The sequence below is a fragment of the Xiphophorus couchianus genome, chromosome 9 (genome assembly GCF_001444195.1).
Source record: "Xiphophorus couchianus chromosome 9, X_couchianus-1.0, whole genome shotgun sequence".
In the NCBI taxonomy this organism is placed as follows: Eukaryota; Metazoa; Chordata; class Actinopteri; order Cyprinodontiformes; family Poeciliidae; genus Xiphophorus; species Xiphophorus couchianus.
In genome coordinates this window covers 20,704,291-20,731,428 of record NC_040236.1, presented here as the reverse complement: position 1 = coordinate 20,731,428, position 27,138 = coordinate 20,704,291, and the positions used below count along the sequence as shown (strand labels likewise).

The 27,138-nt window shown below is 43.8% G+C and overlaps 1 protein-coding gene across 4 annotated transcripts in view; it reads right to left on the bottom strand.

Moving 5' to 3' along the window:
- Positions 1 to 24,502, bottom strand: part of lnx1 (ligand of numb-protein X 1) — a 51,921-nt gene extending 27,419 nt beyond the window's left edge. Inside the window, exons 1-2 of one of the 4 annotated variants that reach the window (XM_028028322.1) lie at positions 24,193 to 24,502; positions 13,083 to 13,585 (exon numbers count right to left, since the gene is read on the bottom strand). In XM_028028322.1, the coding sequence (XP_027884123.1) occupies positions 13,083 to 13,492 (410 nt within the window). In that variant the 5' untranslated portion in view covers positions 13,493 to 13,585; positions 24,193 to 24,502. Of the gene's footprint in view, positions 1 to 5,110; positions 5,259 to 13,082; positions 13,586 to 24,150 lie in introns of those variants that run through there. The other 3 variants (XM_028028323.1, XM_028028321.1, XM_028028324.1) reach the window with 3 other exon arrangements.
- Between the last annotated feature and the right edge of the window lie 2,636 nt (positions 24,503 to 27,138).

Here is a 27,138-nt window from a genome sequence, read left to right as displayed (position 1 = left end):
AGCCTTAGAAACCCCATAAAGCGCAGCCAGATGTTGAGCAAGCGGGAGGCAAAGGCTAACAGTAGACGCAGTCCACGCATCCTCAGTGACAGGTCTGAGAAAGTAGGCCGCTTGACGTGAGCGATTCAGCGCAGATTTGAGCGCGTGCTGCATTGCGCAAGACAAACACGTATCTAAGTTTTAGCGAGGCGCTTTTCCTACGACAGAACAAAACTCGGTGCCATCTGTAAGCCTTTTCTGCAGCCCCCGTCACCTTGCGCCGTTTTCTGCTTGAACAGTGACACATCTGAGAGGAAGGCTCTGCTGAAGTAAACACTCTGACCTGCTGTTCGCTTCTGCTCCTGAATAAATGAATACACATTTCAACTGTTCTATTTCACAGAGTGCAGTGTTTGCACGTGAATTGTACACGCTTTACATGATTCCAGATGTGTAGTTTGGCCTTCTGTTTAATTTTCCTTTGTGTAGTTTTTTTTTGTATAAAAGCGTGTTAGTAGCGTGTGTTAGTAGTGGAAACACAAAACTTTAACATGTTTTGATAAAAAAAAAATGTAAGTAGATCAGCACAAAGTGATGCAAAATTGTGACTTAGAAAGAAAATAATGGATGGATTTTTTTGTTTGTTTTTTTTTTTTTACAAAAAAAGTGAATATGGCATGTATTTTTTTAAAAAACAACAGCATCAATCACAGCTGTATGTCACTTAAGATTGTGTACATGCACATCCAGAGACTGACATTTTTGCCCATTCGTCTTTGTGAGTCGTACACAATGAGTCAGAGTTTGTACAACAAGCATTTTTTGTTAAGTTTAGACAAAGATTCTCATTTGGATTTTTCTAGACTTTGACTGGGCCAGTTTAACACTTTGAACTGTTCTAAACCATCTTGTTTAGTGACTGGCGTAGACCCTTTCAGATCAACCGAAGAACACAACATGGATCTGCTGAGGTCACAGACTTTCAGAGGGGAAATGACTTCCACCTTGAGGTACTTCAAGGTGGAAGTTCAAATTTAGTAAGAAATATTAGATTATGTGACTTTCTCCTTTTACATTACAGTGATGTTCTGCTTCATGTCTGTTTTTTCACATAAACTCCATAAAGTTATTAGGGGTCTGAACAGTTTTTGTCTGGGAACGTTAACATGGTGTGACATGTTATCATTTCCTGTGTTTGTTAAGTGCCTCATTGCACCCGTTGCATGTTTTCTTGTTTGATTCTTTTTTTGCTCGTAGACCTACTTGCTCGGCGTGTGCTCATGCATAAATAAGCACTCCCATGACAGAATCGCAGAATTAGCTTCATACAAACAAAGGAATAATTCCTCTTTTTTTCTTTCTACTTTCAAAGGAACTCGATTCTTCACTTCAGCCCCTCTCCCGCTGGCTTTCAGGTATTTTTGGTTGCAATAAAACAATGTGAGCTCCAGACGCAGGGAGCAGGGATTAATATTTAGCCCAGACGAAAATCTAATTAGTGAAACCTCCTCTCGACCCCTCATTTCCCGCTCATCTGAGTCAGACACGAGGCCGGACCGGACCGGGCCCGGCCGGCATGGCATGGCACCCTGCCTTTGATTTCGGTTCACCCTACCACTCCTGACATAAACAACCGGTCCGCATTGTTCAGACTCAACGAGCGCGCGGCTGCTGGGGGGCGCTAATCCTGTTAGCACGCGCCCGAGCTGAAGATGTCCGGACGGCCGCTGGAGCTCGAGCTGATCAAACGCCGCGCAGATGCGGGCTGAAAGGACGGAAGCTAAGCTAATTGTAGCGTTTAAGACGTCTCAGCCACGGCTCAGGAGTGAACTTAGATTAATCACGAAAGCGCTACAGCGCCGCATCGTCTGTGTCAAAGGAGCCAAGGGAGGGCTGGAAGAAAGGGGAAGGAGTCCAGGGAGTTCATGAGTTGGGAGTAAAAACAAATCCCATAAAGCAGGAGAGTCTCTCTCTCTCTCTTCTTTTTGTGCCTGTGCTGCGTTCTTGTCGGCTGGTGCTGACAAAGGGGAAGCTTTTTATCACAGAGAAACGTTTATTTTCCCCTCACGTTGTAAGTTACATCCACACGCAGACTGCATGGGCTACTTAACAGGCTGCTTATGTGTTGGGGGAACAGAAACTCTCTCTATCCCCCTTCTCCACCCCCATGCAACATAATCTAACTGTAGCAATCACTTAACACCAAACAGAGAGGCACAGTGAAAAGAAAGAGAGGGAAGATGAAGAAAATGGAGGAGGAGGAGGAGGAGGAGGCCGCTTCTGTGCAGGCAGAGCTGGAAGCTGCTGCTGCTGCTGTCAACGTCGTGGATAAAGACGAATGGTGTGCCACCGCTCTCCAGCCAGGCAGAAAAACACCACATCCGCTTTTGTCCGCTCCTTGTTTCTCCCCATGTCATGTCATAATCAGCAAAAAAAAAAAAAAACTCCCCTAAACGCCACACACAAACTGTCAATACCCTCCCCCCTTGGTTTGAGGGTTTAGCACACCGTAAACAGGCCCCGGACGGGTTCATTTGAAGTCATCGGAAAGTGACAACATATTGGGGGATGCTGGGTGCCATCGCCATGGCAGCCGTACGTATGGCCAGATGGAGGGAAGTGATCTTTCACCCTCCTGTCTTCTCTCATCTACAGTAAGCTACCTTCTGCTGCGCTTCTCGTCCACTTTATTTTTACCCGCCCTCCTCTCAACTCAGTCCATCGTCCCTCTTTTCCATCCTCGCTATTCACCTTTCCTCAGCCTCCGTTGCTGTCCGACCACAGGCTCCCCGGTCTTTACTGCCCCAGAGGGGGTAATTCTGTACGTAGACGAGCATGAAAGGGAAAACAGTGGATTTGAAAGGCGCCCCATTGTTCTAGCGTAACTCCAGCAGTTTGACGGCGTGTTACCGTCAAACTGAAGAGGAGGAGAGCAGAACGGGCTCGGGGATCAGAGTGCTTCGACTTCCCATGGAGCTGCTGAACGTAGTCAACATTAACTCCCACACAATGAGAGTCTGGGGGCCAATACGCAGCTCACAGCAGCGTTCAGACGGGAGAGGAGCCAAGAAAGAAAGCACTTTGATATACAGTTCAGAGACGTGAAAGGACCTATTAGATGGTCTGTTAATTATTTAGGCCGACTAGAGTATTGAAGAGCAGTCAGAACAGGATTCCAGGCAAATTTGCAGGTATTAAAAATTGGAAGATTGGTTAGTTTTCTCTGCTTGTAGGATAAATATTAAACTACTGAGGCTCGTTTCATGTACAAAGATGTGAACTCAAAATACTGCAAAGCTGGTAGAGGGGAAAAAAACAGGAGTAAGTTGCACCAGTGTGTGAGTTTGCTTTTGGCCACACATTATCGGGGTGCATGAAGTGGCATGTGGCGTCATCTGGCAATGTTAGGTGTAAACCAAGGTATAACAGTGTGTTCTTTGAGCCTGACATCTTTGTTTGAGACTCTTATTTTGTAGTAAGGAAGGAGATTTCTAAACTTATCATCTGGATGGCTGACGACCTTCCATTGAACAAGCGTTGCTGAGGCCCTTACCTCTTTTAAAGGGGCAGTATTATGTATTTTACAGACACATAGTGCCAATTTTTTTTTACCACAGCCAAGTGTCTATGTTACCTTCAGTTGTTATAAAAATGCTTTATAGCAACAGTTTTACCAGCGTTGCACTGAGAAGTAATCCGTATAAAGAGCTCAGCAGATTCGCAGTTCCACAAAGTATTTGCTAATTGCTGCCAGCTAGTCTGAAGGAGCTGAGACTGTTGTTACGAGGAGGAGCTTTGTGGAAATAGGCGGTGCTTTGTGAGAGAGGAAACGCTTGGGTACCCCCGAATGGTTGCCACGGGGAGATTCAAGGATTTCTCAATCGTTCATGAAAGAATCAAAGCAGCACACCAGGTATGTTTTTTGATAAGTGAATAATATTATAATATGATGTAATGCTCGATAAAGTAGAATTTACATGACATCCCCCATTTAACAGAAAATAAGCAATGATAAAGAGAAAAGATGAAAAGAAGTCGTAAGAATACGCCAGGCTAACTGTTAGCCGCTAAGAACACAATGAAATTATAATTAGCTCTACTGGCGCTAAACAAGAGAGCTACTTTACAGTTTTCACTGAATCTGGATTGTATTTGATCCTACATGTAAATATAGATTTTAAACACTGTGACTGGTCTTACTAAAGATTGTTTAAGCCACAGTTTAATGGGCAATAAAACCTTTTAAAAACGGAAAAACTGAGCCTTACAGATACTTATGACCATCAAAACCACCACAGAAGTATTGAAAAATAACATAGAAACATTATCTGGACTAGTCAAACATGGATGGGTTCATTTTACACTGTTTATACATAAAACACACTCTGTTTTATGAAGCTAGTACTCTACATCACTAAAGTGTTAACTTGTCAGCTAAATGTATTAGTAAACCATTTGTAGCTTATTTTATTTTATAATATTACTGCATTCAAAGACACTGTCAAGCTGACTGGAGAGTATGGTGAACCAGCCAATGTGACTCCGCTTGTGTTTTTGTTTTGTTTTGTTTTGATAAGTACCCCCGCGTCAAAAGCCGACGTTGTGCACACAAAGATGTAAACCGAGAACGGTCGACTGTACATTTTTAATGCCGAGGTGAAAATCCCTTTCCACAAACACAAGCTCTAGTTACAAACATCCGAACACTCGACAGGACTCGGCGTCTGAGCACTCGGCGCTCGAAATCCACAAGTCTGTGCAAACGCGTGCTGACACTCCTCTGCCCACCTCCACCGCCCGTAGTTAGGCGCTCGCTCGCAGAGAGAAATAGAGGAAGGGGAGCGATGCTCTGCTGCAGTGTCGCCCCATAGCATCAGGACGAACCCGTCCTGGACGGCGCAAAGCTCTGCCTGCAGGTTCCGCTGCATCCCAGGCTGGACCATGGCTTCCAGCGAAAACCCCCAAAAGCATCAGCAGCATCAGCGAACCACCGACTCTTCACGTGACGAACGCAAACACCGGTGGCGTTCATGAACACGCAAGGGTGGTGAAAGTGAGAGAAACAAGCAACTGGATGGATGGATGGACAGTGGATGGGCGGGAGAGGATGCAGGATGAGTCTTGTACTCACAGTTCAGAATAGAGGATGTGCAGGTTGCCCAAATTGTCTGTGTAGTTGGCTGGGCTGAGCCAGGGCAGAACCAGGAGCAACAGAGCCTTCATGGTCAGCCGTCACCCGGCCCCCCCCAACCCCGGATCTCTGGTCCCTGAAGCTGAGCCTGTCTCCCCCTCGCCCCCGCCGTCCCCCTCCAATTCTGCGACCCTGGCTGTTCTGACCCCCCCTCTCTCTCTCGCTCTCTCTTACCCCCTGCTTTCCTTCAAACGGTAGAGCTCTCAGATGTGATTTAATCCTTCACTTCCTACCTTTTCAACTCCCTCCCCCTCTTACTCTGCTCTTCCCCTACTTCTCTACTTGTGTCTGTGTGATCTTCTTCTTCTTCTTTTCCTCTTTCTTCTTCTTCCTCAGGCTGGCTGCCTGGTCATCTCAGCTGCAGAGCCAAGTGGGCAGGTTGCCAGAGGTTGAAGACGGAGCAGAGTGGGAAAAAAAAAAATCAGCCGGAGCAGGTGCAGAGAAGAAAGAAGAGGTCCCGGTTGTGGCAAAGGAGGAAAAGGAGAAAGTGCAGGAAGAAGAGGATGGGGAACCCGTACAAAAGGTGGCACATTTGGAATACAATTTGAGATGTGCAGCCCCTTAATCTGCTCTGGGCACTGGCGAGTTGTAAGAGGATTTGTGCCCGTATGCACTGTGAGTGGGTGTGCGCGAGTGTGTGTGTATGTCGGAGAGGACGGCGCAAGCTGTGACTTATACTGCAGCAGAAACCACTAAAGAGAGGACAGGAGGGTGGTGGGGGGGGATGGCGCAAACCAAAGCAGAGAAGGGATGGGGGGGGCGTACTTTGTACTCCTCTGATTGGCTTAGCCATGTTCGCATGCGCTCGGATCCACACACACGCACACACAGGTGCCGGTTCTGCATTCACCTCCCCCTGCCTGTGGATGTATCGCTCCTGCAGGGATGTGGGGGGGGAGAGAGTATGTTGCTTTCTGTTGCCTCACCCCTGGTTTACAGCGATGGACTGCTCCCAGTGCAGCAGATTGGTCTGATCGCTTAAAAGAATCTGCCTACAAGCGTGGAGGAAAAAAAGAAAAAAAAAACAGAGAGAGAGAGAGAGGCAGAGTATGGCCAACACACACCGGTAAATCAATACGCTCTGCTGGGATGGGGTGGGTTTGTCAGAGTGGCATGAATGAGAAAGATGAGGATAAAAACGAAAGGACATGAAGCGTGTCTGTACCAAACCGAGGGAGTTCAAAAAGGTCTAATCTTCATCTTTACATTTAGTGAGGAAAACTGAACAAAAGACCGGAAGCTGGGTTAAAGCCACACTTCTTGGTCTGATTGATCAGGTAACCAGGAAACGACTGCAGGAGACATACGTCTGCTGGCAGCGTTAAGTATTCCTGGCAGCAACGTAAAACTTCAAGAAGATGCATTTTAGTCAGAAACTGAAAGGATGTTTCATCTCGCTTGTCTGTTTCATTTTCGTTCTGCAGTTTGCAGAAAAACAGCATTGAACCATGAAGCTGAAAGGTCCTCATAGATTCAGCATCTCCGATTGTGATCTTATTTGAACACTTTTTTGGATAAAATCCAGTGGAGCCATTTATCTCTAGTGGTTGCTTATGTGAAGGTCTCAGGTCTGTTTTAGAGAGCATAGGCAGAACAACTGGAACCCCCCCCAACAAACCACATAGATCAGGAATAAAGCTACCAAGATGTTGAAAACAATATTCCAGGCTTTCAGCATCTGACAGAAAATGGATCCGAAACCCACCATGTCCACACTAAAACATACTGGTGTCAGCATCAGTACAGTTTCCTTCAGAAGGGAGAAGGGAAGATGGTCAGGGCTGACAGAAAGATTAATGAAGTCCTGGAAGAAAACTTGAGAGAGAGCAAAAGATTTGGGACTAAGGTTCACTTCAAAACACGACAACAATTCTTAAGTTAAATGGTTTAGGTCCATGTATATTTTGTGTTACAAACGTCCAGTCAAAGTCCAGACCTAAATCCAATTAAGAATCTGTAGTAAGACTTAAAACTTAGCTGTTTTACAAAGAATGGACAAAAAAAGTCTGTTTCTAGACTTCTACCCTAAGTTACAAGCAAATGTACCAAAATGAGGTACTTGTAAGTACTGGTTTTATATACAGTACAATACATTGTACCTCTCTGTGTTGGCCTTCCACATAACATACCAATTAAATTAATTGATGTTTCTGCTTGTAATGAGATGAAAAGCAGAAAAAATTCAAAGGGCAGGATTACCTTGGCCAGGCAGTGAACAAATCTTATTTTTCTCACCGCTTCATCTCTTCCCCGCTTTCCCGCTTTTCACAATGCCGACCGACGGCCTCGAGAAAGTCATTTTGCCGGTCTAAACACCCCGTCTGATTGAATATTTCATGGATGAAGGTGGTGTGGTTATGGGCCAGTGTGCGTTAATGTTAATGGCCGGGTGCGAGCGGAACCGAGGCATCAGTTGTCCTGTGGTATTTGAGCGACGAGACCACAGGGCTCGCAGGAAATGGGAAAGTAATTGGATTGTGACAGGATGCAGTTTTGGAGAACAGAAGCCGGTCTGCCCCAGAGGAGGAGTTGTTCAGCAGCAACTCAGAAAAACAGCATCATGACGTACTCACGCACTCATGTTCTCGCACTCAATTACGCCTTTCCATTTCCCGTTCGTAGAAATGGCACCTCGCACTGACAGAGCGTCACGGCGCTGTTTTTCCATTCTCTACGTTGAAACTCTGGGCAGGAAATCACTGGAGAAAAGTCCTCATCATCTTCCTCTAGTGAAACTTTTCAAAACAGAGTTGCGCTCCACAAGCTCAAGGTTTTGATTGTGTGCTGAGTATTGGAGCACATCTGCAACACGTCTCAAACTCTAAGGGGGTTTCTCAGACATACAGTTTGGTTTACTTTGGCCCAGTCAGTTAGAATTTGTGGTGAACTTCTGTTTGTTAACTTGTCACTTTTTCTGGCGGTTTGGTTTCTTTCGCACAGAGATAGCTCTGAGCTAATCAAAACCTGTCACTACAAACGATGCCAGAATGTTTAGTCTGTTTATTGGTCAGACCAGCGGTACCAAATATACCCCGATACTGTGTTCTGAGCTGGTCAAAAACACAAAGAATGTAATCCTCTTTTTAGTCATTTTCCTGGTACTATTTCTGGCAAAATGTATCAGAGATTTACACTGAGTGGGTCTCGAAAGTTGCACCGAGCGCTATGCTTTGTTTCTTAGCTAGCTAACTCTACTGCGTTAGAGTTACGATATTTCGTGGCTACAGAAAGGCGTTTGGCTCAAGGTTTCAGCATAAACTGGTAGTTGTGTCAGATCAAAGTCGAGTCACAGTAAATGAACTACTCTAGAATTCATTTAGGAGTGTATCAAAACCACCTCTTCTTGGTATTCAGTGTAATTGGTGTGTTCACATCTACACAATCAAACCAGAGTTTGTCTTAAACGGACTAAGCACCCTAAGACTAATCCTGCTATCAAGACTTTATGAACATATTGGAAGACAGTTTGGAAAAACTGGTGGTGAAGGAAGAGCTCTGCCAAACACACTCAGACCAAACAGACCAAAACCACACGGACTCAAGGACCAAAAGTCGGTCCTAAATGCACAAAGACCAAAGTGTATCGTACTAAACTGACTTGGACCAAGTTGACTCAGAACAAACTCGGTGAACTCAAGTAAAAGCAAATGGATTCACGCTAAATAGACTAGAACCAAACGGACTGGCGCGAGTATTATCAGAGCCAAACACCTTCAGAAACATCTCAGAAAACCAGCCATCGGATTCTAACAAAATGACCTAAGAAGCTCCGGGAAATTTTTCCGCCATTAATTTGAGGGCACCACATTTTCAGTTTGAAAGCAGGACCTAATGTCTTTCTTCTCAAAACTTGTAAGTTTGATTCTCTTGCGAATCAAAATGAAAATGTAAGTACAAGAATCCGACGGCTGGTTTTCCGAGACATAATGTCACTTTAGGACATCCGAGCCGTTTTTGTCTAACGCTGTCTTCGTAGCACCAGAGCACGACCTCAAATATGCACTCTTAAAGGTTGGGCCGGGCTCAGCGTTAAATAAAAGGTTCTGAGTTCCTTCCTCTGGCGGGAGCTTAAAGTGGAGCCGCCGCTCCTCCTCTACAGGAGTCAGCCGAGGACCTGATCAAGATGCCCCAAGTCAGACTCAGAACTCACTACAGGGATTACACATCCGTCTGGCCGGCAAACACCTTGATATAACTTAGAGACGGAGAGAGCTGCTGCAGAGGGAGATGTGTGGCATAAGTGGAAGACTGGGGACAGACGAATGGAGTTTAACACGCTCATTGCACATTTCTGTAACTCTTTGCGAGGGAATACAGGCCGTTTTTTACTAGTTTATTTCATATTTCCATTTCAAATGTTTGTGATTTTCCATTGCTTTTGAGAACCCGAGCTTTTTTTAAACACGCGAGAAAAAGAAGAAAGCATCAGTGCACTTGAGGCTGTCCCCGAAAAGTCAAATATTTATACTTAAAGCAAGAACGAGAAGACAGAGTAATGTGTAAAACGTGAATGTGAAGTTTGAAAAGGACCAGAACAATATGGATCGAGGGTCATTCAAACAAACAAAAAGCAGGCTCAAAGAATCACATGTGGTTACATGTCAGCGTACAAACGCAGTGCAAACCCCAACAGCACAACAACGAGAAAAACCGCAGATCACAGAGAAGATTTTGCTCCTCTTGATTGCAGTGGATGCATTCAAAAATATATGTCTCTCTATCTGAAAGCCAATAAAGGTCACGAATGATTCCATTAGGATGATATCAGCCCCGACCAGATGGCCGCGTCTCAGTCATTACAACTTCTGACCCGCTGCCAGATCTATTTGGGGCCAGAAATAATACACTGCAATATCACTGGCATCAAAATACAGGCGGAGAGAAGGGTGGGGTCATGCACGGAGGCCGTGTGACTCGTCTCTCCGTGTGTCGATATTGAGTTTGTGCAATACGATGCATATTGTGAATGTCAAAAATCACCGAGGCAGGAAAATCTATATTACCTGAGTCACGTTTTGTGGCGTACAGATTGAGACGACGTTAAAGAAAAAAGATTTACAACCACGGATTGGAGGGGAGGGATATAATGAAGGTGGAAATGGATTCTATGAGGGATGTTCAATGAGCGATGCATGAAATTGCTGAAAAGTTTGAAAGGGAGCAGAATAATAATGTGGAGTGACCTTAATGGCATCCATCCATCCATCCATCCATCCCTCCATCCCTCCATCCAACCATCCATCGACATTTTGGTAAAGTCAGTGTCTACACCTCTTTAGATTGAGATAAAAATGTAACTTGCAATATTGTGGACCCTTTAATTGTAAAATCAAAAAGTGTTGAGGGGGGAGGGAAACATACCTTTCTTGTGAACCCAATATTTTGTGTAAGTGTACAGAGAGAACATGCAATCTCTGCTAAACGCGTCTCACTACAAACCTGACAACGACAAACTGCTTCCAATTAAACCTGTAAATACAAGCCTTGGAATTCATGATAGCAGAACTAATAATCGGCCGACGCCTTGATTAGCGTTGCTGTTTCACCATGGGGGATGATTTGTTTGCTAAATATGGTTATGAGACCTTTAGCTCAGATTAGAACCTCTTGCCGAGGTTTAGGTGAAGATTGTTGGCGCGCTAAAAAAGAAACTACTGCTATGGAAATCAGATGCAAATGAAAATCTCCGGCGATTAAATTTGACATTTGCTTGATGCATTATGCAACTCGACTTCTCTCACGCCCGCACACCATAACAACTCCACTCTAATAACACACGTTGTCTTTGTAGGTTTGTCTTTAATCATTAAAAACTCTGCCAAACTCAGCAGAGTTACAAAGAACCACACAGAGCAGAATTGAAAAGAAATTAACTTTTTTTTTATTTACTTTTTTTAAATTCACGGCCACAATCACCAGAGCAGGATTAGATATGTTGAAACGGGTTACTCGCCGAGACCTTTTCACACCCTTGCACACGATGCGTTCGACCATCTCGGCGGACGCGGCCCCGCTCAACCTCCGCAGATAACGCCCTCTAACTACGGGAGAGCAGCCGAATCCTTTTGGGAGGCAGCCTCGGAGATCCACACCTCATTATGACATCCACACTAAACGAGGGCAGGCAGTGGAGAGGGAGGGGGGAAGGAAAAGGCACTGACAGAAGGAAAGATTGAGCAGAAAAGATGGTGTAGGATCAGAAACACAACGGTGAAGGAAGATTTGGCTATTTCTTTTTAAGGATTTTCAAGCAAACTCGAGCTTCTACGTTTTCGAACGCAACTTGCCCGCTTCCTGTCTGTGATATTTGGTGAGATGTGTTAATTATCCCAGCGGCACTTGGGCCAGGGGGAGTCTTAATGAGGATTAACGCGAGCGGAGAGAAACCGCCGCGCCGCATTTTAATGGAGTTTTGGTTTGATGAAAGCCCGGTTGGAGGAGAAACTCTGTCCTCTGGGGACGGTAGCCGGTGCTTAAAGATGATGGACAAAGTGAACGTGGAAGGGGTAACTTACGTTCAAGGGCTATTGCAAGTTATTGCGATTTTTGACAGACAAGTGCAGATGGAAAAAAAAAACACAACTGAAAATTGGGAGGAATGAAAGGTGGGCACGCAGGAAATGGGAAAAGTCATTTGATAGCGCCGGTACACACAATGACTGTTTCACAGCGGCCATTTTAAACATATTTGCACTCCAGAAGGAATTACATTTTATTTAGAAAAATAATCTAAAGTATTCAGTCCATTTCATAAGTGCAATATCAAAATGTACCAAACTAACAGCATGTCTCTGGTTTTAAAGACAGAGCCAATTCTTAACAGGATTCCCCTAAACTTCTCCGCTTTAAAGTAAGGTGGTGGCAGAATCATGCTGAGGGGATGCTTTTCTTTAGCAAGGGACAGGAAAGCTGGTAAGAGTTAATGGAGCTTAAACCTAGTCAGTGCAAGAGGAAAACATGGAATAGACTTGAGATTCGTTCTTGGGTTCACTTTCTACGGCAACAACCCCAATCAGAGCCGTAGTGCGACAGCTAAGAATGAATATTCATGTAATGATATGGTCTAGTCAAAGTCTAGAGCTAAATGAAGCTGAGAGGTTGTGGAAAATGGGCTTGACAATCGATGTTCTGAGATGCCCTCTGGCTGAGCGTGTGTCCTATTGTGTTGAGGAATGTTGAGAGACCCATCCATGAAGGCTTGCAGCTCTACCTGCAGCGAGAGGTGATTCCACAGAGCAATGACTCCAGAGGCCAGAATACAAATGCACACACAACTCTGCAGAGTTAAATTGTAAGAATGTTTCAAAAGCATTTGTTTCATTTCCTTTCAACTTTGTATTCTGTTAAAGGGGCAGTGTTATGTTTTTTTTCCAGGCACATAGTGCCATTTTATTGCACAATCAAGTAACTATGCCACCTTCATATATATCACATATGACTTGAAATACATTTTACTTCCGGGTTTAACGCCTTGAATTTGGGCCTCTGTCTCTTTAAGAAGCTCCTGCTCTTTTTGAAACTCCACCTTCATGAAGTCTCAACAACATGACTCCTCTGTTGACGCTTTGACAACGTTTTCACCAGCGTTCCACTGAGAAGTAGCTCGTGTAATGAGCTCAGCAGATGTGGTTTGAAGAGGTGTTTGCTAATTGCTGCTGGCTAGTCTGCAGGAGCCGAGTGAGAGAGGGCTGCTCTGTGAGGTGAAAGCTCAAAAACGTGGAAAGTGCAGCTTTGATGAGGTCCAACGAGGCATTTTTCACAGTTGGATGGTTGCAAAAACTCTTAAGGGATTTCTCAAACATGCATGAAAGAATCAAGGCAACACTCCAGGTGTGTTTCAAGCCACTTTCAATTGATAGTTAGTGGATTTAAAGAACCGAAAAGGGTTAAAGTATCTTTTTTTGGAGCCTACCTGCCCTTGATGTGGTCTCCCATCTCGCCACGAGGCAGGGTCTCCGTGCAAAACTCAGCGAAAGGGCATGCCACGGTCAGCTTATCCAGCAGCTTATGCACCAGCAGGCTGGGCTTCCTGCAGCTCTGCAGCATGAGGGGCGTGCGGCACACGGGACAGAAGTCACTCTCCAGTAGGAAGCTGGTGAGGCACTCCTTGCAGTAGGTGTGACCGCAGGGTGTGTCCAGCGGCATGATGAGTGGCGACAGACAGATGTGGCAGATGAGGTCGTCGTCCACGTCGTCCAGGTAGATGTACTCGTGGTTCTCCTCCAGCTTGTGACTGTGGCCGCAAGAGGCGCACAGCTCAAGGGTCGGGGAAAACACACCCGAGTCTGTCAGGGAGCTCTCCAAAGGGGAGGCCTCCGCCATCGCTGCGGCGACGTCAGGCTAGCGTCTCATTTGAAAAGGTGGGACTTGGGATGTTGAGATGGACGGGTCGAACAGGTTGTCAGCAGAAGAGATCTGCGAGGAAGAGGAAAGCAACGTAAATACAATGTAGAAGTAGTTGGTAATGAGATTACTGTTGTGTTAGCCCTGGAAGTGGAGAGAGTTTCAATAGTGTACTATTCGTTTGGACTGGGAACCAAAATCGCAACGTTTGCCTGTTCACCTCCTCGCCTGTGGTGGCGCTGCAGCGAAAACCACTGAAGGAAATGACATGAGAACCTTAGAAGAAGACACAAGTGCAACTTCCTTCTGTGTAAACTGTAAACAGAAATGAAGCAGAGTCAGCTTTTTTGTAGGATTTCTCTTTTGTCTTTGGTGAAAGACCATGACCCATTTCTCCCGCTAGCGTTAAGACTCTTACATTTGTTTTGGTTGTATTTACCCATAATGCCTTGCTCTATAGTCCACTTCCTGCTTTTGGAGCAATCTCCTGTTCGCTTGCATCCACATATGCATTGTAGCCACGCCAGAGTTTGCTTCAACTGACCCAAGACCGAGGATTGTTGACGGACCAGAGTGTGATTGCGCCTTCACACGTTCCCAAACGAGCCCAAACTTTCTAGGTGAACAGATTAGAGTTCGATCAAAGTGGACTAAACAGAGCTGGTGTGAGTGCAGCAAAAAGCGACTGTGATCCTGTTTGTTGTCTTGCCAAGTAAGCATCTGTGAACCGTCTAGAAAATGTCTTCTACACATGCCTACATGTCGAGAAGTAAATAGCATTCTGCAAAGCACAAAGCACAATCGCTTTATGAGGTACGCACCATATGTCACTTTTAACTCTCCCTTGTTTTACAAATTGTGTACTGGAATGAAGGGTTCAAGATTTAGTACTCTGCCGAGTCAGCAAAAAATCCATTTGAAACACAGATTAGTGTGAGCTGAGGTTTTTGTGATGGTGAACAGACAAGAAAAAAGATCCAAACACAGTATTATTATATACAGTAACACTGTCAGGGTGTGTAAAAGACTGACACGACACTGTCATAAACATCACATAACACATGTCATGAACATGAAGGAGACTATGAATGACTGCTGTCATGAAGTGCCATTCAGTAAATAATGACACTTTTAATGTAAAGTTGCTTTAAAAGTTGCATAGAAAGTCCATTAAAAGTGCCAACTTTGCATTAAAGCATCATTATTTACAAAGTAATAAAACGTTGACACTTTTAACGGACTTTCAATGCAACTTTTAAAGCAACTTTACATTAAAAGTGTCATTATTTACCGAATGACACTTCATGACAACAGTCATTCATAAAGTCTCGTTCATCATGTTCATGACATGTGTTATGTGATGTTCATGACAGTGTCGTGTCAGTCGTGTGCACATCCCGTCATATAAAGTGCTACCTTAAATACTTATAACTATAACAAATGAATAATGTCGCAAAGAAAAGAACAACCAAATCTAGTCAGGTGACCGAGGCCTGGCTGTCAGCTTGGGTGAGTACATTCTGACCAAGAATATACACTGCCTGGCCAAAAAAAAGTCGCCACCTGGATTTAACTAAGCAAATAGGTACAAGCCTCCTATTGGATAAGTACAGCATAGGCGATTATCTTTCAGCTGGCAACAAGTTATTTAACCCCAGCTGATGCAATGAGTAACTCCTCATTTCTTAAACAACCATGGCAAAAGACATATCCTGTGGTCGTGGAAAAGACGTTAGTCTGTTTAAGAAGGGTCAAATCATTGGCATGCATCAAGCAGAGAAAACATCTAAGGAGATTGCAGAAACTACTAGAATTGGGTTAAGAGCTGTCCAACGCATCATTAAAAACTGGAAGGATGGTGGGGAACCATCGTCTTCCAGGAAGAAATGTGGTCGGAAAAAAGTCCTGAATGATCGTGATCGGCGATTACTTAAACGTTTGGTCAAATCAAATCGAAGAAAAACAACAGCAGAACTCAGGAGTATGTTTAATTGTGAACACAAAAGCATTTCCACACGCACAATGCGAAGGGAACTCAAGGGGTTGGGATTGAACAGCTGTGTAGCCGTAAGAAAACCTCTAATCAGTAAGGCTAACCAGAAAAAAAGGCTTCAGTTTGCTAGGGAGCATAAAGATTGGACTCTGGAGGAATGGAAGAGGGTCATGTGGTCTGATGAGTCCAGATTTACCCTGTTCCAGAGTGATGGGCGCATCAGGGTAAGAAGAGAGGCAGGTGAAGTGATGCACCCATCATGCCTAGTGCCTACTGTACAAGCCTGTGGGGGCAGTGCTATGATCTGGGGTTGCTGCAGTTGGTCAGGTCTAGGTTCAGCAACATTGTGTGCCCAAAGAATGAGGTCAGCTGACTACCTGAATATACTGAATGACCAGGTTATTCCATCAATGGATTTTGTCTTCCCAAATGGAACGGGCATATTCCAAGATGACAATGCCAGGATTCATCGGGCTCACATTGTGAAAGAGTGGTTCAGGGAGCATGAGACATCTTTTTCACACATGGATTGGCCACCACAGAGTCCAGACCTTAACACCATTGAGAATCTTTGGGATGTGCTGGTGAAGGCTTTGTGCAGTGGTCAGACTCTCCCATCATCAATACAAGATCTTGGTGAAAGATTAATGCAACACTGGATGGAAATAAATCTTGTGACACTGCAGAAGCTTATTGAAACAATGCCACAGCGAATGCGGGCTGTAATCAAAGCTAAAGGCGGTCCAACAAAATATTAGAGAATGTGACCATTTTTTGGTGGCGACTTTTTTTTGGGCCAGGCAGTGTATAAAACCAGAGAGCATGCACTGTGAAGGACGACTGCTGGTGATCAGCCTGCAGCTAACATGGTGTAACACAGTCCAAAATAAGGGCATTTTGTATTGAGTTAAGGTCATGGGAGGAATAATAAGTTAGAATGTGTTAAGCATGTTTGCTTAAAGATGTTAAAATTGTTATAAATAAGTGTTAACAAAAAGAAATGTATTTAAAACCGTTTTATAGGAAAGTAATCTTCACCATCTTTTATTTTGAAGGGCTTATGTTTGTAAGAGGAAGTGGGGTAGAACAAAGCAACTTCACTGGTCCGTGGTTGGCTGAGGGTCAAGGAGAGACAGGAAGTAAAAAAAAATGAGAAAGAAAGAGGTGAACCGCGCTGAAAAACCGTGGCGGAGTTATTAATAAACGAGTGTTTAAGCAGATATTTAGGCTTTCAACTCGACAGTCTGTTAATAGATATCGACTCTACTCTCCTGTTTGCAGCTACTGTGATAATTTCAGACCGGAATTCACTGTGCAGTATGTGGAAAGTCATATGTAATGCTCGCTAACGCATTAGCATTCATTAGCACAGTGAATGGACATTGAGTACTGTGAGCTAACTCAGCTAACAGAAGACTTCACTAAGGTTTCCGTCGTGGGAGCGTTCCAGAGTTGAGCTTAGTGCAGAGAGATGAGCTTTCACTGAGAGTTTTGTGTCTGCGTTGGATTTTCCTGCTGTTTCCTGAATCCTGTGGACCGAGGGACTGGTGAAGGAGCTGAAGACATCTTGCCAACTGGGACTAAAGACAAGTGAAATTCCTAGAAAGTTCAAGATTTTCCTTTGGAGTAAGGTACCAAATTCCACACGTCCCACTGGTTCCGACCCACTTTCTACGTCACGTCTTTAGCGTTTATTCAGGCGACAAAAGTGAGAGCAAGACTTTAAGTAGATAATAGGAAGGCCATAGTGTGCAGTTTCTCGGTTTTTATCCCCGTTCATCTTTCTCTGCTGGTAGTCCCTTTATGCATTTCAACAGTGATGGAGATATTTACCCTGCCTCATTAACCAAAAGATTAATAGCCAAGAAAAGATTCTGAAGTCAGTTTAAAATTTCAACTCTAATAGTTTTGTTTTTGTTTCGCAATATTAGTGAACAAAAGGTTTTTGAGCTGTCATTTTGAATCATTATGTCACAATCATATTTCACCTCAATAATTGATGGTCTATCATGTCAGCAGGGCTAAAAAAGTATTCAAATTCTGTTTTTATGCCTTATATTGAATTTAAGCTGAAGTTGGTATCAGTTGAAGAAAGATAAACTGGGAACTGGAAGTGATTTCCAAAATTTTGAACAGTGCAAGTGAGTTAAAAGTATATAGAGCCACAAAGGACTTATTTCTTTGCTAAAAATCATTTGTTTTCTCCCTTGAAAAATGTGTTCAATACTTCATAAATTTTAATGTAGGACGGTTGCAGACACAGTGGGATTCCTTTCTGTTCACATATGCAAAGAACTGCAGCAGTTTTGTTTTTTTAAATAATTTTTTTCCCTTTTTTTCCTCCCCTCCAGGGGGTCTTTTGTGGGCTCTAGTGTCCCTTATATGAAAATAGGCTGACAGGAAAGGGTGAGGAGAGGGGGAAGACATGCGGCAAATGTCACCGGGTCCGGGAATCGAACCCGCGACGGCCGAGTCGAGGACTCAAGGCCTCCAAACATGGGTCGCGCTATCCCCATACGCCACCACAGCACGCCCTTATTATCATTATTTTTTTTAAAATCATTTCTTGGATTTACAGAGGCGGCCCAGATAACAGAATCGAACGACTGCGATTTCTCCTCTGGATGTGGAAACATCAGTACCACTCATCTCAGCAGCATCAAACCGACGCAGACCAGTCTGTGGCTCTCTGCTCCACGACAATCGCTCATCTCTGCTAATCCACGGCCTGGCACGACGCGGTCTCAATCATGCCGAGTTATTGTTTTCTAGTGCACGGGTTTATGTGTTGGTCGCTGCGCCGGGCCGGCCAGCCGGCGCGCACGTCATACCCAGAGCAGGTGGGTTCCTTCGAGCACATGGACACCAACAGATGGGCCTAGTCAGGCACACGCCACTTTGGCAGGAGCGACCGTGTTGGCGCTCCGTTCGCTCTGTTTCTGGAGCCGTTGCCGGGTCTGCGCTGCTGCGTGACGACACACCGGCTCTCGTTCAAAACGCCACCAACAGCAAAGGGTGGAGTCAAAATAGAAATGTACATCAGCTGGTGGCTTCCAAATGAATCCTTTTTTAAAAGGACAAAAAGATATAAGCATAAAGATTATGACTGTTACCCTTGGTGACAACTGAGATCCGCTTTTTTCCCAGAATTATTAAACACAAGGAAGTATTTATTTATTTTTTGTCACCTCTTGGATGCGAGGTTGACACATGGCTGGTCACTCTGGAGAATCTTCACTGTTTTATATTTTTTCTCCTTTTTCAGATAATGACTCTCACTGTGTTTCCATAACCCTAAGTAACAGCTTTGTGATAATTTCCAAGCTGATAGAAATCGGCAGCTGCGTCTACATAATACATGTGCGCAAAACTTTTGGGAATATTCCACTAATGGTGAAAAAACTTAATTTCCAGATTACGTTGTTTAAAATGAAATAAGAAGTTTGTTCACGTGATAAGTCACTTCCTGTTGTCTTCTTCGTCTTTTTCGGCAGCAGTGACATCCGGATGTCGGTCACCGCATGACTCGTTATTGCAGTTTTGCAAAATACACTAATTGCCGAAAAACCACTTCATCCAAACCATTAATTGATTTTTTTTTTTTTTAATCTGAAATTGGCGTTAAGCGAATTTCTTTTAGGAATTACGATTTGCACAGTGATATGGTCAATGGGAACACAGCTAATGACTTCATTTCTTATTGGTTCTTGTTCTTTAGATCGGGTCTTTGAAATCTTCTAGCTTACTTCATGTTGTCACACGGTCTCTACTTAAGTGGTTTCCCCAATAAATAAACAAATAATCATTTTAAATTTAGATTTTTAATTTGTTTTACGATTTGTCTTGTATTAAAATTAGGTTAATGATCAGAGACATTTAGGTTTAGGAAGAAAAAAAAAGAAGAGGCAAAAAACAAACACACAACAAAAAAAGAAGAAGAAACGTACAAGAGCTCAACTACTTTTCCACAGGACTGTAATCCGAGACCGCTGCTTCTGTTCGGGTGGAACATCTTCTGCTGCTCTTACAACCGCCCCAGCTAGAAAGCTCCTACAAGGCACAACAAACGCCGGCTTCGGTCCGCAACACTCCATGGCGCTGCGTCGTAAGTGGGTGTTTGATAGCAAACAGTCTTTCCTTTTGACATTATCAGTTTGAATCCCGCAGACTGCGACACCCGTAAGAATTTTCGTCTGCTGCGTATCTAACGCGGGAAGGCCAACGAGAGGAGGGTGAACTGTCAAATAAAGTAGAACTTTCCCTCTCCAAACGTGTCATGACAGGGTGGATTCATCACAAGCTGTGGCGTCCGCTGAGTGCGGCCTGACCTACGGAGCAAAGCGCTTTCGTCGCAGAACTCAAACGCTGGTTCGGATGACAAACTAAGACAAAAGAAAAGAAAGAAGGCAAGAAAGAGAAAGATTTACAGAAAGATTTTGGAAAAATGAAAGCGGGCTTGATCCGTTCTCGGAGCATAATCTCCTATAAAGGAGTTTTCACAAGTAAACTCCAAACTGTGTGTTTAATAAGGGAATGCGGCAGCTCTTTGGTGTGGGGTCGTCTCGGATCTGCTGACAACACGTCCACTTCTCGCCGAGGATTCATTCCAACAGCAGGAAATGCGAGCGAGGGGCGAGTCCATTAATAAAAAATAATAAAAACTCTCGGCATGATCAAAAATCAAAGCTGTTTGGTTTACAGCTCGTCCAGAATACTAAATCAGGTTTCTGATTCTGGGATGATTTTACCCCAACTTAGGTGGAGAGCAGTGGATTGTAGGGTTGAGTATTAGTACTTTGTGGCTAATACTACCAACACACCCTATTACACAAAAAAAATTAATAAATTTTAAAAAATCATAACTCAAATGGTTCTTAACCATGGGGGCATGGGCCAGTATGAGTCCATGGGTTGTTTATTATTGGGCCAAAAAGCGAAAAACGTGGAAATGATGCTGATGATTAGATGGTGTATTAATTACCTCAACTCAATAAAATGACTAATGTATTAATTTTAAATATTTTTTTCAGTAGTAGTCATGTAATGAAAAACATTCCCAACTTTAATAACTATATGTCATAAATCCGTATAATTTGGTTTGAATCAGTTCTGCTGCTTGTCACTGGGCCGGAGGCAGATTCCATAAACATTACAAACACAAACTATTTAATTGCTAAATGACTTTCTACTAACCCTTCCTCCAGACATGACAGCCACACCAAATGAGTGAGTCAGGGTAATAATATGCTTCCATTTTTCCGTTACAGCCATTTATTCAATAAATAATGTGAACTGGGATTCGGGCCCCACATAAAACGTCCGCTTAGGGTCTTATAAAAACTCAAGGCGGCACTGGGGAAATCAGACCAGCGGCAAAAAAAAAAAAAAAATCTGCACACAGGTCAGGACTGAATGCAACCCCACATGCCGTATAACAAGTAGTTTCCTCAGAAATATGAGCTGAGCCGCCGTGCCGGCCGGACTGATGAGGGAAGGGCAGCAGCAGAAGAGCCATGTCTGAATGAGTCACGGCTTGGAGATTTTACAAGAGTTTCAAAACTGATGCTTTAAGATTGAATCCAAAAACTGCATTTTAGTCAGTTCAGTCATTCAGGTGACCTCAAATTTATAGAAGAAGATTCAAAACGTTGTATGGGCAAAGCTTTTTTTTTTTTATCTTTTGAAATATCCCTGGGGAATCTTTAACATAAATACACATTGCCTTTATGTCAACCGCATCGTGTCGATTGACATGCACTAACTGACATGCTGACAGTGATTACTGGACTCCATCCTTAGGTTCACTCGGCGCCGACTGTGTGTGCCGCCGGGTTGGTTTAGTGGAAACTCATGATGTGTGCTGCAGTTTCTGAAACAACCCTGATGACCGTTTCAATATGTAAACAACCCTACTGGAAGAAAGATCGTGCACAGATGCTCCTGAGACCACAAACATTTGAATCTGATGGCCCACATGCACACGTTTGCCTCTACATACACCCACTCTTCACGGATGAATACAGGCGACACGCCCGTGCCGGAGGAGTATCAGCTTTCTCCGGCTCGGTTCTAATCCGACAAGTGAAATGTTGACGCTTTGACAGTGAGACGTTTGAGCCAGTGCTGTCGCTGAGGACGATGTGGGAGCTCGGATGGGCTATAGACTCGGTTCGATTGGGGAACAAAGTCGCAACATTTGTTTCATTTCCAGCTGCTGGGGTTTACTTTCACACTGCCTTGCGTCACCCTTTGAAAAACCTGTTCTCCCCCCACACCTGTGTACCGCTGTCCGCTGCACCGACAACCACTGAAGAAAACGACAGGAAAATCTCTGAAGAAGCGCAACTTCCATCTTTGCAAAATGTGAACAAAAATGGAGCAGCGTCAGATTTTGGCGGCTGTAGGATTTCTCTTTTGTCTTTGTTAAAAGACCACAAGTCATTTCTCCGCCAAGCATTAGTTTGTTTTGGTCGTATTTACCCAGAATGCCCTGTGGTACCGTTACTTCCTGCTTTTGGAGCGGTCCTCGGTTCGCTTGCATTCACATATGCATTCGAGTTCACTTCAACCAAATCGAGACCTGTAGGTTTTTAGGCGGACCAGTTTGCTTTTTTGATCGTCTCCTCAAACAGACCGGACTTTCTAGGGACTGAAGTTTTCACAACGCAAACTACACAAAAGCCAGTGTGAATAAGCCCTAAAACTTTATTTGTAGCTGATTTTTTTTAAGGTTCTGTTGGCTCTACTGGCCTTTATTTGAAAGTAGCACGACAGGAAAGAGGTTTATGAGAGAGGGGAAATTCATGTGGCAAATGTTGCCAGGCCGGGAATCGAACCTGCGATTGTCACCACGCAGACTAAGGCCTCAATACCTGGGTCGTGCTTTGACCCTGTGCCACCACGGCACCTCAACTGATGTTTTATTGACGATTATGCTACTCGTTCTCAAGTGCTCAAACAGCCAGAAGAAAGGCGAGGCTTTCATGATCCATAAATCTCATTGTGCCCATGTTTCTCTTTTGTCCTTAGCTGAAAACAGAGGGAAAGAAATGTTTACATTGTCAATGCTACCCTTTCTCTTTTGTCTTTGAAGCAGTCATGCCAATCCTTGACTCAACACGCTGTCCTTCGACATAAACCGCGGCCCAATCTTCCCCCGGAGTATATTTTATGTAAATACCGCTGCCGGATCGGTCTCCGATTTTTCTCCTGTGATCCGAGTTAATAATGACACAAGACGGTGCGAGGTCAGCTCCTTTTGGTTTTTTTTTTTTCTTTTGTAATGTTGATGAGTGTGGAAAAGAAGCCGGTGGCGAGGTATCTGTGTCTGCATCAGCATTCGGAGCGTTCACACTTAGCTGGCTTGTTGCTATGTACACATCCACTCCTCGGGTTCAGGAAAAGAAGTGGAATCATATCTGCTGATCAAACACACCCCAAAGAGGACAGGTGAACCGACACAGGCGGTCGGGGTGTTAATGTCACTTCGCTTTTCTTTTAACTTTTAGCCGAGTTCCCTTGTCGACACAAGGCAGTCGCTCTGTGAGTCACGCTACCGATAAAAGGTGACTGGATTCAGGGAGCAGCAGCGAGAACAATCTCATAAATAGATCATTAGGTCATAAAAAAAACAAACACAAACACAAAAAACACAAGAATAGCAACAGCTAATCAGACTTCGGACTCCTGCTCGTAAACATGGAGCCAGAGAGAGAATCGAGATCGGGCAGCCAGGAGTTAAAAGAAATGCATGCCAGATGCAGCACATGCAGACCGCAACATAGTTAGTCTGTTGTGTTCAGACATGCCCCAAAAACACAGTAAAATTCCAGTCAGTCTTCCATTTTTTTTTCTCCCTTTCTTTTCTCTGGAAAACATCTGCTTTGTAACCACGCACAACAAAACAAGGACAGAACAAAAAGGGTTAGGGTTTCTGTCTAACTGCTTACACTGCTGAAACATTACCCAAACATTTAGCTTCACCAGCTACAAAGTAAATCAGCTTTTTTTTTCCCCCCCTCCACCCTAATTGTCAAGAAGCTCTACATGCAGTTTGTGCATATTTTGTCAATGCAATAATAATAATAGGGGAAAAAAGCCAAATAATGAAACTCGCTTTTTGCTGTTATTTATAAATAATAATGGGTCTCATTAAATAAAGTTCACAAAAGGAGAAATAATCTTTTTTATGTTATAAAATGCAGCGCCTTTTGTTCCAGCATGGCCACATGGGATGCAAAGCGACAGTACAGGAACGTTACTGTAAGTCCGCTCTAATCTCTCCCTAAAGCTCCTGTGTGTGTTTGCGGCCCGACTGATACTGACTGACTTCTCTAGAGTCGGTGTGAGCCACAGCTGGTCTGGTTGGGCAGCCGCAGCCAGATGTGAAGCCTGGTGAAGAAACACGTGAATAAAAAAAAACAAAACAAAAAAAACACCAGGCAGGTAACAGAAAATCTACACCTGCCATGTTCTGCTCACTTATAAACAGAAAGTGCTAAAATACATGCAAATGACTTTCATGCAAATAAAAAAAAAAAAAGATCACTGTCATGTTTTGCGCTACAAAGTGCTCTGACTATTAAAAGTCGTGTTTGACCCACTAATCTTTAAGAGGAATTGAAAAAGGTGAAAGCGTACTCACATAACCTCATTCTGGAAGTTCACTTTCGGCACTGTCGCTCACCTGCACAGGTAAGAGTCTGGCAGCGGGTGTAACATTAAACCCTTCAGTGAAGGGAGGTGGAGAACAGCGAGAGGTAAATGACTCACAAAACAGGACTTTGTCACGGTCTCAAAGCCTTGGTGAGTGGCTGACCGACTGGCCGACTGACATTCAGGCAAAAGAAGTTTTTATCTCATTCCCTGACTTTCGGGAAAATCTCCCAACTCCAAACTCCCCCGGCGTGTGGAGCAGAGCTCCTTGCGTGAGCTCAAAAAACTGCTCATCTCTTGGCCGGCCCAGGTGATCAGGAAGTGGCGGGTGGGATGGGCGGAGACAAGAAATAAAGGTAAACAGGAGGACTGCCCCAACCTGCTTTGGGAGTTGAGGGAGAAACTGGGAGCGGGAGGCGGATAAAACAAAGTCTGAACGGAAATCACCCACAAACAATGTGTTTAAAAGAAGAATTTTAAAAAATCCAGCGAAACTGCACGAGTATTTTTGGCAGGCGGACAATGAAGAGATACAAAGTTGCAGCAGTGATTCGTGTCTCTGCTTTTGGCACACTAAAAGTCATGTAACCATCTTAACAATGAAGCCCCAAATCATACAAACTGGTGATAATGCTTCGATGTATGTGGCGAGTGCACACACAGCTGTACATCAAGATTCTGTAATCCCTGCGGCTTGTATGGGGTTTTCCTCTTTCTGTCGTGGTTTTCCCTCTCTTTGACTTTTCCTACTCCTTTAAAGCCATGCCTGTGCCTGGCTTTGTCCAAAAACAGTAGTTATCCCAGATTTAAGGCATGGCTCTTCTCTCTCTCTCTCTCTCTCTTTTTTCCCCTCCAACACGCCGAGTCTGTGAGCCACAGGTGCTTCAGGGACTCGCATCTCCACAAAACGGCAATTTTATGAGTCACGCTCTGACGTAGGACGAGCCGAGCCATTGACCCGATGTGTCTGAGCAGCAATGCCGCATCTGGCTGTCACACTTAGTAATACATTCCTTTTTTCTTTTTTTTTGTTCTGTTGCATGTGCAGACAGACACACACATTTCTTGCTCAAGGACACTTTGACATGTTGAATACTTGATCTCAAAAAAATAGAAGAAAACCATTCCACTGTTGAGCAACAGCAACCTCAGGAGCAACATGGGATACAATTAGTTACTGATTCGTTGTGTTAGATTATTATGTGTTAGTTTTTTTCTCAGTATCAGCATGAAGGGATGGACATTCTGCTTCCCACCACCAAAATGTAACATTGGATATATTGCTATCTTTGGCTTGACAGTCACCCAGTTTCCATTGCAAATGTGAGCAAAACGTTGTCAATATTCCGCTAATGTTGAAAAAAAATGTATATATATATATATATATATATATATATATATATATATATTCTCCAATTGCTGTTTCCATTAAATAAGAAAAGTAATCAAAATCAGAAGTTATTATATTTGTTCACGCAATAAAAAAATGATCCTCCTACCACTTCCTGTCGTCTTCTTTGTCGTTTCCGCCAGTAGCAACATCCGGTTGCTGATCACGTGACTTGTGCGATGAGAAAGTAGAGTTTCCATTGTAGTTTTTTTCTAAAATAAACAAATTTCCATAACGCTCTGAACCTTTTATCGCTTTGTCAAAATTGTTCCTGTTCAGCAAATGTTTTATTTTTGGAATTCCAATTTGGGCAATAATACGGCTAGTGGAAAAATGGGACTACTGTCTTGAAAAGTAATAACATCAAATTTTATCATGCTACAATCGTAAACGTCAGGATCTCCTAAGCCAACACCACAAAGAACCCATTACTGTGGATATGTCTTCATAACTGCAAACTATCAAAGTTTTCACCTGTAAGAGAAAACTGAAAACCATGCGCCATTCTTACATTTTAACAAATTTCTTACATTTGACACAAAATTGAACATTGCGATTGTACAAAACGCTTAAAAAGCTCAACCAGGACCAAAAGACTCAATCTCACTTAATGAAATTTGGTATTCAACTTCACTCACTTGCTTCATCTGGTCGCGAAATAGAGCATGTGAGCTTTTTACGGCGCACACAGCTACGCAGGAGTGCGAGGTTTGAAATGTTTCTTAAGCATTGCGGCTTCTTTGAATTGCCTAATACTTTGATTCGTAAGCAGTGATCTTATTTGCGTACACAATCAACTAAATCCTCTGTCCTACTTTGACTTTTTAAAAATGATCTTGAAAGCCAACACATTGATCTTTGATATAAGATCCAAAAAAACACAGTATCAGTGTTACTGTGAGGATGTTAGCGTCTGCATTTAGTTCCTAATATTGCTTCTTAAAGCTTGAGGTACTTGCGTTCAGAAACTTGCGATCAAAAAAAGTTAACAAAACAAGGCAACCCGATGCTTTCCCGCTGACTCAAAGATCTGAATCTGGACGGCAGAGCTCGGAGGAACCGCTGTTTTTGTTCTTCTCCCACTTCCTTCGCAGAAGACCCGTCCCGTCCTCCAGAGAACGGCATAATGTGTCAGGATGTGCTAAGAGCCAAGAAGTGCCCATAAAATAGCACCGCTCTTCCTAACTCATGCGATGTGCATTGCCGCAGTAATTCAGAGACTTAAGAGTTCCTCAAACAACCTGAGTTGGACCTGCATCCTGTTTCATTTCTGCTGATGCCTCAGCTCCCCGCTGCTGGAGTGTATCTAAACACCGTAGTGCAGGTGAAACCAATCTCCTCCGTCTCTCTGGGATGCTTCCTTTGCTTTCTCTTATTTCACCTTTCCTCTCGGACTGAAGCGAAGCTGATCTTGCTTGCTCCTCAGCTGTATGCTCCCGGATCACTGCTTCCCCAAATCCGCATGAAAGATATTTGCCTTAGATTTCACATGAGAACCCGAAACGACAGGGTCAAAGCAAAGTCATTCTATATTTCCCCTTAAACAGACTATTTTTCGGATGCTTATCATGCTCTTCTTTCTTTTTT